The sequence below is a fragment of the Cylas formicarius genome, unplaced genomic scaffold (genome assembly GCF_029955315.1).
Source record: "Cylas formicarius isolate icCylForm1 unplaced genomic scaffold, icCylForm1.1 PGA_scaffold_4__25_contigs__length_36172078, whole genome shotgun sequence".
NCBI lineage: Eukaryota > Metazoa > Arthropoda > Insecta > Coleoptera > Brentidae > Cylas > Cylas formicarius.
The window spans coordinates 10,732,452-10,745,035 of NW_026844334.1; the positions used below are offsets into that span (position 1 = coordinate 10,732,452).

Sequence of the window (12,584 nt, forward strand, 5' to 3'; positions counted from 1 at the left end):
TTTAAATTTACAAATGATTAAAAACTAGCGAAAAATTTTAACATACCGCTGATAATTTGATGGCGTGATACTTCCCGTCCTTGTTATCGTCGTCGCTGCTGCCACTGTCTACTTCCTTTTTCAAGTCGGTGACGTCCATCAAGTCTTTACCGAAAAATGCCTCCTGGAGATAGGCAGGGAAGGTTTCCGCCAGCTTACTTTTTGGTTTGCGTCTTATCGGTTTCCTTTTGGGTTTATCACCTTCAGGCGGTAACGACGGTGGCAGATCGGGTGCTATAAGGAAGGCAAAATTATATTGTTCCCGAATACTACCGAAAACTAGGCCTACTAGTGGGTGTAGTTTGACCGGGCAATGTGTCAATATCGTCGTTGTCTTGCCCGGTACGGAACCCTCTCATGCGCACCAAGAAGCCGCCAATGCCCAACTTTTGAAGATTCCTCTGCCGTTTCCTTCTCAAAACAGATATGCCGCTCTCCATGGTAAATACCGTGAATCCCTCGGGCGGCGGACCATCTTCTTTGGTCCATATCATTCCCTCTTTGTAAAGTTCCTGCGGTTCCTCCTTAACATCCACCAGTTCCAGCTTGGTGTCTTCTAAACTGTTGTCGGCTGCAAAACCTCAAGTTTCAACATCATATATCGATACTAACCACCTAAAGTAACACCGACCTGCACTTCCCCCCGCAACCACAGACTCTATGGTCGCCATAATTCCGGCTTCTTTGTCTTGCATAGTCGGGACCTTTTTGCGCTTCTTCCTGGAACCGTGATACTCCAAAGACAAGGACTTGATGAGGTTGTGGCCCGATTCACTCAAACATACACCGTCTATGAAATAGTTGGTGAGGGATTTTAGCTCAGGACTCTTGGTGGGAGTCGGGGGTTTCGGGGCGATCGGTTGCGGCACCATGTGAGGCGGCGGCACGTCTCTTGGGCGACACAAAATGCAATTGTAGCCTTCTTCGGCGCATTTTTCTGCATCCTTAAATTCAGAATGGGTCGCCAATAAAAAGCGGGCATATGGAGCACAGCTCGGAAATGCAACAACTCAAAACTCACCGTCCTGCGTGGTGGACACAAAAAAGAGTGGGAAAAAAGAGAATGAGGACACGCAGGGGTATTTCTGGGAAATCCCGACCTGACAATTACACCCAATACTGAATATTTTCAGAAATATGTTAGTTCAAGATTAGCATTGCTTGTTGGTGGTATTATGTTATTGTGAATTAGATTAAAAATTTGTGTTTTTCAATACTTTTTTAGATTTTTAGAATAAATAACCTCCATGTACAGTAGTGCAGAAATGGGCAATTTTCTCTTTAGACATTGTTTTTATTTTAAGCATAATAATAATAATATTTTATTGTTGTTCATTTGATTATAAATATAAATATTAACAATCAGCAATTACATTGCATTATTAACAATTCTGAAATACAACGCTGATTTGGCAACAAAATTGAACTGACGTGTTGGAGATAGATAAAAAGTTATTATATCCTCGTATTTCCCCTTCCAAACAATATTAATAATTTTATTCAATGAGTCCCAAGAAAAGTTGAATTAAAAAATCCTGCGGTAATTTCTAAAACATTTTTTCAAAAGCATAAAGAAAATCAATTTTTTTCTACTTATTTTTTCTTCTCTTTCCTTTCTCTAAATATCATAATAATAATCATAAAAACAATGGCAAAAAAATCAAATCGGTCGATGTTTTCTTTTTTGTTATAAGTCATTTGTCATTTTTTCGAAATAATTTGCATTAGCGATATATATATATATATATATATATATATATATATATATATATATATATATATATATATATATATATATATATATATACCTTGTATATTTTTCACAATCTTTGCAGTATTTTTTTTGAGTACTAAAGGAACGTCTTTATATCCTTGTGTATAACACGTTCAGCAGATGCGGAAAGAAAATGTGTTTAGGTTCCGGATATATACTTCAGGAACATTTAGGTAAAACGGTAAAGCAAACTGATTTATAAACATTAAAATAACAAATTATTAAATAGTGTAAATTAAATTTAAATTAATATTAATCAGTTCGTATTGTTTAAAAAAACGCACCTGCTCCGTTTTGATAAAATCGCATGCGCCGTGTAGCCATCTCTCGCACTGAACGCACTGTATTATTAGATCGCCTTCGGCATAAGGTTCAGTGCAGCTTGGGCATGCGGTATGAGATGCGCAGGGCCCGCATTCGGTACAGCTGTTCATCCACGTGCAGTTGAATCCGGGATCGGTGGCCCCGCAGTTCCGGCAACATGCGCACCACTGGACGAAAAATGTTAAATATGCTTTGGAGAGGAATAAAATGGCAAAGGCTTACTTTGCATTTCCAGTTACCGTGCGGTACGTAGTCTAGGGGTGGATCCATGCAATACGTGTGATACGATACGTCGCAATCGTCGCACAGTATAAGACGACCCTCGTCATTACGCTGGCCGCATCCTTCGCACACGGTACAATCCAGACACCTTCGACACGTAGAGGCGTTTTTTTAAACAAATTTCAAGGGAGTATTTCGGTCCCCTTATTTCGAGGTCCATTTTTGTAGGTTAGAGAGAGCACAAATTTTTAAGACATATTGAAGTGATGCGCAGATCTTAGATCATAGTAATCTTGGATATCAGTCATCATTAGCATACCTTCCAAATGTGAGATCAGTAAGGATTTTTTTTAGATTGGATAATGGTACGATAAATGTCCTGGCCTCTTGGATAAGATGACACTTGTTCCTAAGAGTACTTTACTAATATATCCCTATTATATGTCCACAATTAATAGTTTATACAAAAATTAAAAAATTTGTGATCATAACCTCTAAATTTAACTGTCCATAGTTGACTTCTAAAATAGCTTTGCATGTGACATGTCACACCACTAAAACTTGTGTGAGAACTGCCATTGGTCTCTATAATTGTTTTAATTATTTTAGTCTTTGGGCTAGCTTGAAATAATAGTTGTTTTTTCTTTTTACCTTAAAGTTATTGTAATCTTTTTTTACGATTTGTAGATCTTATTACATTCATTAGTTACTTTGCTGTAATTTTTATATAGGCTTTCTTTGGAGCAGCTTGACAGTTTTATTAATCTTGAAGTACTTAGATCTGTTTTGTACTTTGATTATTTTTTCAGATTTATAATTGATAATAATAATTTATAATTAAGTGTATATTCTGTTTTTTTGAAATGACAGTTTAAAACTTGGTTTAAACTACATATATATTTGTTTGGGAAGTGACCACCGTATGGTCAGATCTAAGATATACTTCGATACAAAAATAGAACGATACAAATTGATCTCAAAGGGACCCAAAGGTATCAACACAGAGGAACTCAGAGTAAAACAGGAGCAATACCAACGTCAACTAGAAAATTGTATCGATCGAAATATGCTACACACCCAGTCTATTAATATGCTAAACAACGAGATCTCAAAGCAAATCCAAGAAATAGCACATAACGTGGCAGGAAATAAGAAAAAGAAAAAACTTCAGCTTTGCCAACAAACTCTGGATCTAATCAAAAAACGCAAGACGATAAACCAAGATATTACATTGAATCATATAGAAGTCACGGAACTAAACAAGACAATAAGAAAGAAAATCCGACTCGAAACAAGGAATTATAAGAACCAGCAAGTTAGACAGACGCTAGAGGAGAGAAAAAGTTTGAAAGTACTGCAAAGGGAATTTAAGAACAGGACCCACATCACAAAGCTTGTAAATGAGAACAACATCGAATGTACCAGGATGGAAGAATTAAAAGAATTAACTGAGGCATTTTATCGATCGCTATACGAAAGCAAAGCCAAACCACCACTAGAAACATCTTCTAAAGAACGACAGAAGGTAATGAATGTAGGCTCAGAAGAAATCCCAGACATAACAAGTGAGGAAATTGAGAGAACCATGTCCAAAATGCCAAAAGGAAGAACAGCGGGAGGGGATGGTATAGTATTGGAAATGCTGATCTATGGAGGAGAAATAGTTCTGGACATTTTAAAAATATTATACAATAAATGCCTGCTGGAGTGTGACGTCCCCGCAGACTGGAAGAACGCCCTAGTAGTTTTGCTCTTCAAAAAAGGCGATAAAACTAAATTAAGCAATTACAGACCAATCAGCCTGTTGTCTGTCATGTATAAAGTATTTATAAAAATAATAACAGAAAGATTGACCAACAAACTTGACAGTTACCAGCCTAAAGAGCAAGCCGGATTTAGAAGAGGTTTCAGCACACTAGATCATCTGCAAGTAGTAAGAACAGTTATAGAAAAGACAAATGAATACAATATCCCAATCTGGGTCGCTTTTATTGACTATGAAAAAGCTTTTGACTCTGTAGAGATATGGGCTGTATTGAAGGCATTAAGCAACAGCAGAGTCGACTATCGATGCACAACCTTAATCCAAAATATATATAGCAACGCAACCCTCCAAGTTATGTTGAAAGATTTCACAGATAAGATTGATATAGGCAGAGGAGTTAGACAAGGAGAGTCCATCTCACCGAAGCTGTTCACGCTTGCGTTGGAGGATATGTTCAAGAATATCGGATGGGAAACTAAGGGCATTAAAATAAATGGAGAATACTTAAGTCACCTACGGTTTGCTGACGATATTGTTCTCTTCGCGGATAATCAACAAGATTTGCAAGACATGCTATTGGAACTAGATCAAAACTCTAAAAAGATAGGCCTCAAGATGAATATAGGAAAAACCAAATATATGACGAACGATAATATCACACAAGAAACGAGAATCGAAATAGATAACAAAAAAATAGAACACACAGAATCCTATGTTTATCTAGGTCAGAAAATAGAAGTTTCAAAAAACAACTTAAAAGCAGAACTACCGCGAAGGATATCGTTGGCATGGACAGCCTTTGGAAGACTCAGAGAGGTTTTTTGTTCAGGCCTCCCAAACACCCTCAAAGCGCAAATCTTCGATCAATATGTACTTCCAACACTAACATACGGTACAGAAACATGGGCAATTAATAAAGAAATCATTTGCAAGCTACAAACAACACAACGAGCTATGGAAAGGAGGATGATAGGTGTAACCCTCCGGGACCGAATAAACAATAATATAATCCGGGAAAGATCAAAAGTGACAGATGTCATAGAGAGATTATGTAGACTGCGATGGAGCTGGGCAGGACATATAGCCAGGAGCAAAGATGATCGTTGGACACGCAGAGTGATGGAGTGGAGACCATGGAGCAGTAAGAGGAGCAGAGGACGCCCCCAGACTAGGTGGACAGATGATATAAAGAGACTGGTGGGAGACAATTGGATGTGGCATGCGCAGGATAGAAAGGAGTGGCAATGCTTAGGGGAGGCGTACGTCCGACGATGGATGGATAGCTGAGGATGATGATGATATTTGTTTGGTTTTATTTTTAATCAATAACATAATGTCCAATCTTTGTCAATGCCCTTTTGCCATCTTTTTAATAAATTTTCAATGCCCGATTTAAAAAAATTAATTGTTTCATTGTTAAAGTAAGTGGAGAGGGCATTTTTGATATCATCCAAATTGTTAAATTTCCTTCAAGCTAGGAAGCTTTGCAGTGATAGAAAAAAATGTCAATCAGAGGGCGCAATATCAGGTGAGTATGTTGGATGAGAAAGTAACTCCCAACCCAGATCATTAATTTTTTCTTTGCGCCATGTGGTCTGGCATTGTCATGTGGCAGCCTTTGCTGTTTACCCAAAACTGGACGTTGTTTCATAAGAGATGGGTTGACACGATAAAACTATGCAAACCATCTTTGGCATTTGCAAACATCTAACGCACTTGGGCAAACATCACAATTGTTTTTTGTAACAGTTGTATTATTGCCCACCCTTGAACTGAAACAGCATACAATGCCGAATTTGCAATTCGTCGCGTATTTCGCTTGACATTTCTATGAAAATTGTTTTAAAGTAATTTTTTTTTAATGATCACAAGTCAATAAGCCACTCTTACTTTTAAATCTATCTTGATGGACATTCTAAAGGGTACGGTAATACAATAAGTGATGAACAAATATTCGCATGCAGAAAAACGAGATTACTTTCCGGTCCATCTATTTACAACTTCTTTTTGATTGATGAAATCAATTCCATCAATGAAAAACAATAAAATCAACACCAACAGAATTTAAAATTATTTATTACTCATTTTTAATAGGTAACCATTAATCAATCTGCTTCCTTCAAAACCTTTCCCGTAACATTGCAAAACCACCATGCCTAGCAATTTTACCTATCATTACAATGAAACGACCTGTTATTCTTAAAGCAGCAGGTAATTTTAGTATCCATTTTATTTCAACCCAAAATATAATTGAACTATGGATCTAAAAAATTTTAACTCAAAAATATAAAATGGTTTTTTGATCCAGTTAAAATATACAATGACTCAAAAAACCAGGATAGCAAAACCTCACACTAATCTCGTTTGTAATGAAATAACTGACATTCGAATTTTTTTTATATTTTAAAAATGTTTGCCTGTCAACTGATGGTTGTAAGAACTTACACACTAAACACCACAAAATTCTTGCTGCGTTTTATGCTCAATGTCTATCTGCCAAACTAGGCCTCACATACTAATGATTCCTTTAAAAATTCCCATTTTTTAATTTTCTTCGAAATCTTCATTAATATTATCTGTTTTTCTCCAAATTTACCCTTTTTTTTCTTTGTCCTTTTATCAATTTTTTTATAATTTTCTCACTAACCCAAATAAATTACCTCATACTAAAGAGCAAACAAACTTTACCTCCAACCCTTCTGCAAAATGACCTTGGTAATCTTAACGTTTACGCAGTAGGGATGATAGCATTGGCCGCACTGCACACAGGAGATGAGGCAACCCTCCTGATCGGTTCCCAACGCCCCGCACATTACGCAAATGTCTTGAGTTAGCACAAACTTATCCTGAAAGGGACACATTCCCATCATTTAATTTGAAACGTTTCATTTTAACTCTAAATACCTTGGCGGAACAGAGAACCAAGCGGTTCTCCACTCCCGGTTCGTCCTCGCCCTTCCCATCGGACACGGGTCTTTGGAGCCCCACCCCTGGCGCCCCGAAGACACCTCGCATTTTCGCTTTGGGGCCGCGTTTCCTAACAAACTCTGACGATCGCTGGCGTTTCATGAAGCCTTGCTTTCCGGGAGCACCTGAAATTTCAAATTCAAGAGATTTCTAGTAAAACTCGGTTCCTTTTGCAAAGTACCTTTTCCGTAACTGCCCTTCGGTCTGCCGGGCTTTCCCGTTTGAAAACTAAGACGTTTCTTGGCAATTTTGCTGGCAAACGGTTTGCCCTTGCCGAGGCCCACGTTGCGCACGCTCTCTTCCAAAGGCACGTCAAATTCGGACATGTCATCATACAGAGACTCTTGGGAGCCGGATAAGTCGCCAGGTTCGTCAGTACCTTAAATGGAAAAGAAATATTAAAATGTCCGTTGCAACGCTTAAAAACCACTCACTAAATCTTTTAGTGGTCAGCTGGCGAGACGTTTGATGCTGGCTCTGCAGAGCCAGGTTTTTGCAAATGGCGCACACATACTCATACTCCGGGTTTGCCTCCTTCCTTTGGTGATAGGTAGCCAAATCTGCGTCCGGGTCGCAAGTACCATGCACAAACCTAAAAACACACATTTCGTATGTCACACAAATGGTTAGACAATTATCTGGCACATACTTTCGACACATGGTACACTGCACCATCTCTCTATGCGCGTGTGACCGATAAGCACGATGGCACATGGGACAAGAACAACCCTTGTTGCGTTGCTGGTAACATGAATCGCACACGGTATAATGTAGGTGCCACCTGGAGGACAATCCAGCGCCTGGAGTCCTGGAGCCACAATCCCCACACACCCTGCAACACTGAAGTGGCACATTATAATGACGATCGAACAAATTGGTGCAACAACAAGCTTACCCGGCACTTCCAGCCATACTTAGGTATTGAAGTGACTATGGGTCTTTGGCAACTGGCATGGTAAACCTTATCGCACTGCTCGCACGTCATAAGTTTGCTTTCGTCTCCCGTCATACGGCATACTTGACATATACGGCACTTGCGACATTGCCAGCCGGCTCTAACCCCTAAAATATATTTTTGAAAATATTCCATTTGTTCCATGTCAGTTTAGAGACCCACACGCACCAAAATAAAACAATAACCAAAATCACAGCATTACCTGGTAATTGAGCCAACCCAACACATCTTCCATGGTAATGGGCTCCACAGCCAGAGCAGTACATCAAGTTGGCTACGTCGCCGGTGTTTCTACACGTGTAACAAACCGAGGCTATAACAAAAAGGACACATATAAATTAGCCCCCACACTTCAAAAAAAAAAAAAAAACTTACACTCGCAATGCAAAGCAGCTTGCCCAAGATGACTGCTGCAGTATACACTAAACGAGGCCAATTCTTGGAAAGCACCGGAGGCTGTGGAGCAAGGGAAATGGAAAACTTTTGTACAGCCTTCCATTTTACACACAAGACTTGCCCCATAGTGATTGCAGAATGAACATTTTTTGGAGGAACTCTCAAGAACAACGGGACCCACATTTTCCAAAGCAAATTGTTCTAAAAACAAACCTTAATTGTCAAATTAAAAGAGATGTGATGGAGAAAATTGACTAACCTGTTCTATTAACCCCTTTAGACCAGAGGGCGCAATTTCTGTGTACAAAAAACTGCCCATTTGTCTCAAACAGGATATTCACACTTGGTTCCTCATTGTAACCAATTATGCTAAGTTCATCTACATATTCATTGGTCATTGACTGATTACGTAACCTATTGAAAGTCTTGTTCCTCCTAATCATATACATAGACATTTTTATACATTGTCAAATCTTAAAAATTAAACATTTACCTGCATGTAACTGGCCCTCTGGGACTCTTATCCCCATTGTCTTTCTCTAAAGCTTGAGGAGGCGTCTGACTGTTTTGATCCATAACAACCCTTTGAGGAGTGAACCCTTCAGGACAGTTCAAACGTACCATTTCTCCTTGGCCGAGTTGACTGCGCTCTGGTAAATTGCAAAAGGCGCAAGTTTTTCCAGGCCAAGCCTCCGGAGCATATGGAACATCCTCAACTGGTGGAAACCTGTCCCTCTCTGGAAACAGCAAAGCTCCAGTATCCGGATCAAGGGACATATCATCCAAAGCAGATGAACTAAAAATAAATTTTGTCATCTGACTTGTAATAATACAGATATTACAGATACCTAAAATATGAAAAATCAAAGTCCATTTTGTCAGGCTGCCTAACACTCCGAGAGCCTCTAGATCTAGATAAACTTGATGGTCTGCTTCGCCGAACTCTAGATGATGAATTTCCACAGCTTCTTCTTTGGCTTGGTTTTCCTGCAAATTGCACAAATACATGCACTGATAGGTTTTAGGTATTACCAATCCAGATGGTTTGTCCGCGACAAAAAGGAATTTGGCCGCAGTTGGGGCAGCAAGAAGTCGGGAAACGAAAGCATTAAATTATGACTAAACTTAACTAACCCTACCTCAGTTTAAGACTTCGTTCCCAGAGATGCCCGTGCTGCCAAAATTTGATGTTCCGCACTCGTTTAAATATGGTATGTTCAACGGCACTTTTTTAACCATATGGACCTTGCGATTTCGCATTCTAGGTTGGCTAAGTGGCCAGTTAAACTTTTAGAGTTAACACCGTAAAAGAAAGTAACGAATAACTTCTTGGTGTTGTACTCGCGACCAACGAATGGAGAACGTATGGGTTATTGGAAAAAATGAAAAAAAGAAAATCGAAAAGAATAGCAAAAACTAAACATACTGCCCACCAAAATGCGGTATGTATTTTACCCTAAAAATCTCATTCGGAAAAATGTAAGTAACAACTTTGCCAATAGCAACGTTATTACGTTGTGCACAGACATAGGAGAGACAAAGAGTCAGCCTGTTCTTTTATGTTTTTTACGCTTTTTACTCCGGTTTCCTACAGTCCACCAGAGTATGGGCTAGATGGAGGATTAAAATGCCTTGTTGGCTATGTACTCTGATGCAGAAATAACATTTGTTCTGCAGTGACTATGGAAAGCAGAAACTTATGCTGCCAAAAATGTATCACATAATAAATCGGACACTAATTCAAGCTGGATAGACTGAAAAGCAGATGAAAAAACAACGATATACATGCACAAATAAAGTAAAGTCTGAAAACCAGCAGACAGATATTTATTGAGAAAATAACAGACTATCAAATTTGTGATTTGCAGGAACAATATTAGTAATATGACTGAATAAACTGCCCCCAGCAAGTGTGCAAGTTGAATTGCTTATGTTTGCCGAAAAAGAAGCATATCCTTGCTCTCTCAAATGATGAATCCGTTAATAACTGCTTTTGGAACGCAAATCTGGAAAGATATGGCACTAACGCATTTCTTAGCGCTGCGCCGCGAAATGAAACATAATGTGCATAAGCGATGTTGCTCACAACGCTGTACTTATCGCGAGGTGTTTTCGGGTTAAAAACCGAATATAACATATTAGCAGCGTTGCATTGTTTTATTAAGGTACCTATTACACAATATCTGATAAGTTTTTAATAGGTTAAAGGCTTGATTCTCACAATGTTTGAAATGTCATCATGTACGCATTATTATGAATTAAACTATTAGATAAGTCAATAAAGATGAGCCAATCTCGATAATCACTTCTAAAATTGGTACATCAACCTCATGTACTTTAGGGTTAATGGTAGCATTAACAATTATTTGGTAGGAACAAATCCTAAAAAATGTTTTTTCGGAGAGAAAAGGGCAGCAGTTGGCACAACAAGAACTCGCAAAAGCGAAAGGATCAAATTATGAAGAATCTTAACTGCCTGGGTTAAAGTCTTGCTTCCCAGAGGATGATCAAGACTACCTTAAATACACTCGGTCATAGCAGATGATTTCCCACTCTAGCTTGGTTATGTGAAGTACACACAATAGAGCGCTGTCGGGTACAGCTGGCCAGTTAAGCTTTGTGAACTAACATCTCCAAAAAAACTAACAAATAACTTCTTGGTGCTGTACTCGCGGCCAAAGAATAGATAAAGTACAAATTATTGAAAAAATGAAAAAGTTAAGTGAAAACTAGACACCAGACGTAAATAAAACAAATTCTAAAAACGGTACATTACCTCCTTCTCTACGAGGACGACCTCTCCCCCTTTTGACACTGAGTGGCTTTCCAGAAAAATTGAAAGGGGTGGGAAAATCTTCAGTATTTGGTGGTGATGACGCTGCTGAGGTAGCTGTGGAACCAGGACCAGAAGATAAAAGTTGAAAAGGAGAAGAAGATGGATCTTCAGTAAGTTCTTCATCTTCCTCTTCCAATTCATAAGGTTCTGGTTCCTCCAGGTCCATCAACTCATCAGGCTCCAAGCCTGAGCTCATTTCATCCATGGTATGTAGTGCTACAACACCAAAATTTAACTAAATACCCTTTTATATATTATATACGATTATTTCAATTTAATTAAATATCTTCATTAAGCCAAGCGCCATGTCAACTAAGCGCGGATGTTTATAGTCCTACAAGCAAAATCTGACACAAAATCTTGGCCAACCCATCTTGATAGTGTCTGCCACGTCTAGGTCAAGAAAAATTGTTCACTTACATCAACTCATTATTGTTGGTAGTAGCTTTTCGTAATTTTCGAAAACAAAAATGGTAATTAAATAAAGGGAGAGACCGTACTCGACTTCTGCCACTGCGAATCGTTCTGATGGCGCCATCTTACTTACACTGTCGCCACTACCTATCTTAAAAATAGTTTTCTCTAACATGGAAGGTTCCGAAAATCTCTTTAATTTAAAACACTTAATTTGTGGGAATATGGAAATAAACGCAAACGGACAAAATCGTTGCTTTATTAATAACCAATTAACTCATCTCTGAATAAACTATCCACTTTTTCAGCAAATCCAAAGATAGTGCCATCTAGTAAAGAAAAAACACACTACATAATGAAATATTTCTTCTTCTTTTTTTTTGTTGAAAGGTTATCAGGATCAATTGACCAATACTTTAAAATTAGCGGAAATTTTAAAGTATATCCCAGTACAGACGATATTTTTACTAGATAAAATTAAAAATGCTTTTGCAACTTGAAATTTATTGTTTGGAAGACTCGATATACTTTTGGTAGAATTTTGTTTTTAATAAACAATTTAAATTCGGAGTTTTTAATTAAATAGGTCAACTTTATGAAAAAAAAGTTACCAGGTTTTAAATAACTTGTGTTTAAGTGAGAAGATTTTGTCTATCGCCACGCAACTGGCCTTCTCTTCATCATCGATTATGTATAGTCGAAATTATAATCATTTGTAATGACGTCATGTTGGTTGTCATAAAAGAATATTCCCTCATGGGATTCTGTGGTGGAGCATTGCAGCTCCTAGCAGAATCCGTTGTATTCGTCCCAAAAATCTTGATGTCGGTCTTTTTCGTGTGATTCTGTTCCTGTGTGTGGTTTCTGTGTGATTGTGTTTGGTGAATGTTTT

General features: G+C 38.3%; 1 protein-coding gene across 1 annotated transcript in view; it reads right to left on the reverse strand.

Annotated features, from left to right (window-relative positions):
- The window catches only part of LOC132701475 (histone-lysine N-methyltransferase 2C-like), a 35,525-nt gene extending 23,713 nt beyond the window's left edge, over positions 1–11,812 (reverse strand). The window contains exons 1-18 of the mRNA XM_060669421.1: positions 11,699–11,812; positions 11,219–11,494; positions 9,291–9,429; positions 8,936–9,238; positions 8,702–8,877; positions 8,422–8,643; positions 8,249–8,359; positions 7,987–8,153; positions 7,741–7,931; positions 7,526–7,683; positions 7,273–7,470; positions 7,029–7,216; positions 6,813–6,970; positions 2,360–2,507; positions 2,098–2,304; positions 671–983; positions 329–619; positions 47–273 (exon numbers count right to left, since the gene is read on the reverse strand). Coding sequence (XP_060525404.1) covers positions 47–273; positions 329–619; positions 671–983; positions 2,098–2,304; positions 2,360–2,507; positions 6,813–6,970; positions 7,029–7,216; positions 7,273–7,470; positions 7,526–7,683; positions 7,741–7,931; positions 7,987–8,153; positions 8,249–8,359; positions 8,422–8,643; positions 8,702–8,877; positions 8,936–9,238; positions 9,291–9,429; positions 11,219–11,483 — 3,462 coding nt within the window. The 5' untranslated portion in view covers positions 11,484–11,494; positions 11,699–11,812. The remainder of the gene's footprint in view (positions 1–46; positions 274–328; positions 620–670; positions 984–2,097; positions 2,305–2,359; positions 2,508–6,812; positions 6,971–7,028; positions 7,217–7,272; positions 7,471–7,525; positions 7,684–7,740; positions 7,932–7,986; positions 8,154–8,248; positions 8,360–8,421; positions 8,644–8,701; positions 8,878–8,935; positions 9,239–9,290; positions 9,430–11,218; positions 11,495–11,698) is intronic.
- Between the last annotated feature and the right edge of the window lie 772 nt (positions 11,813–12,584).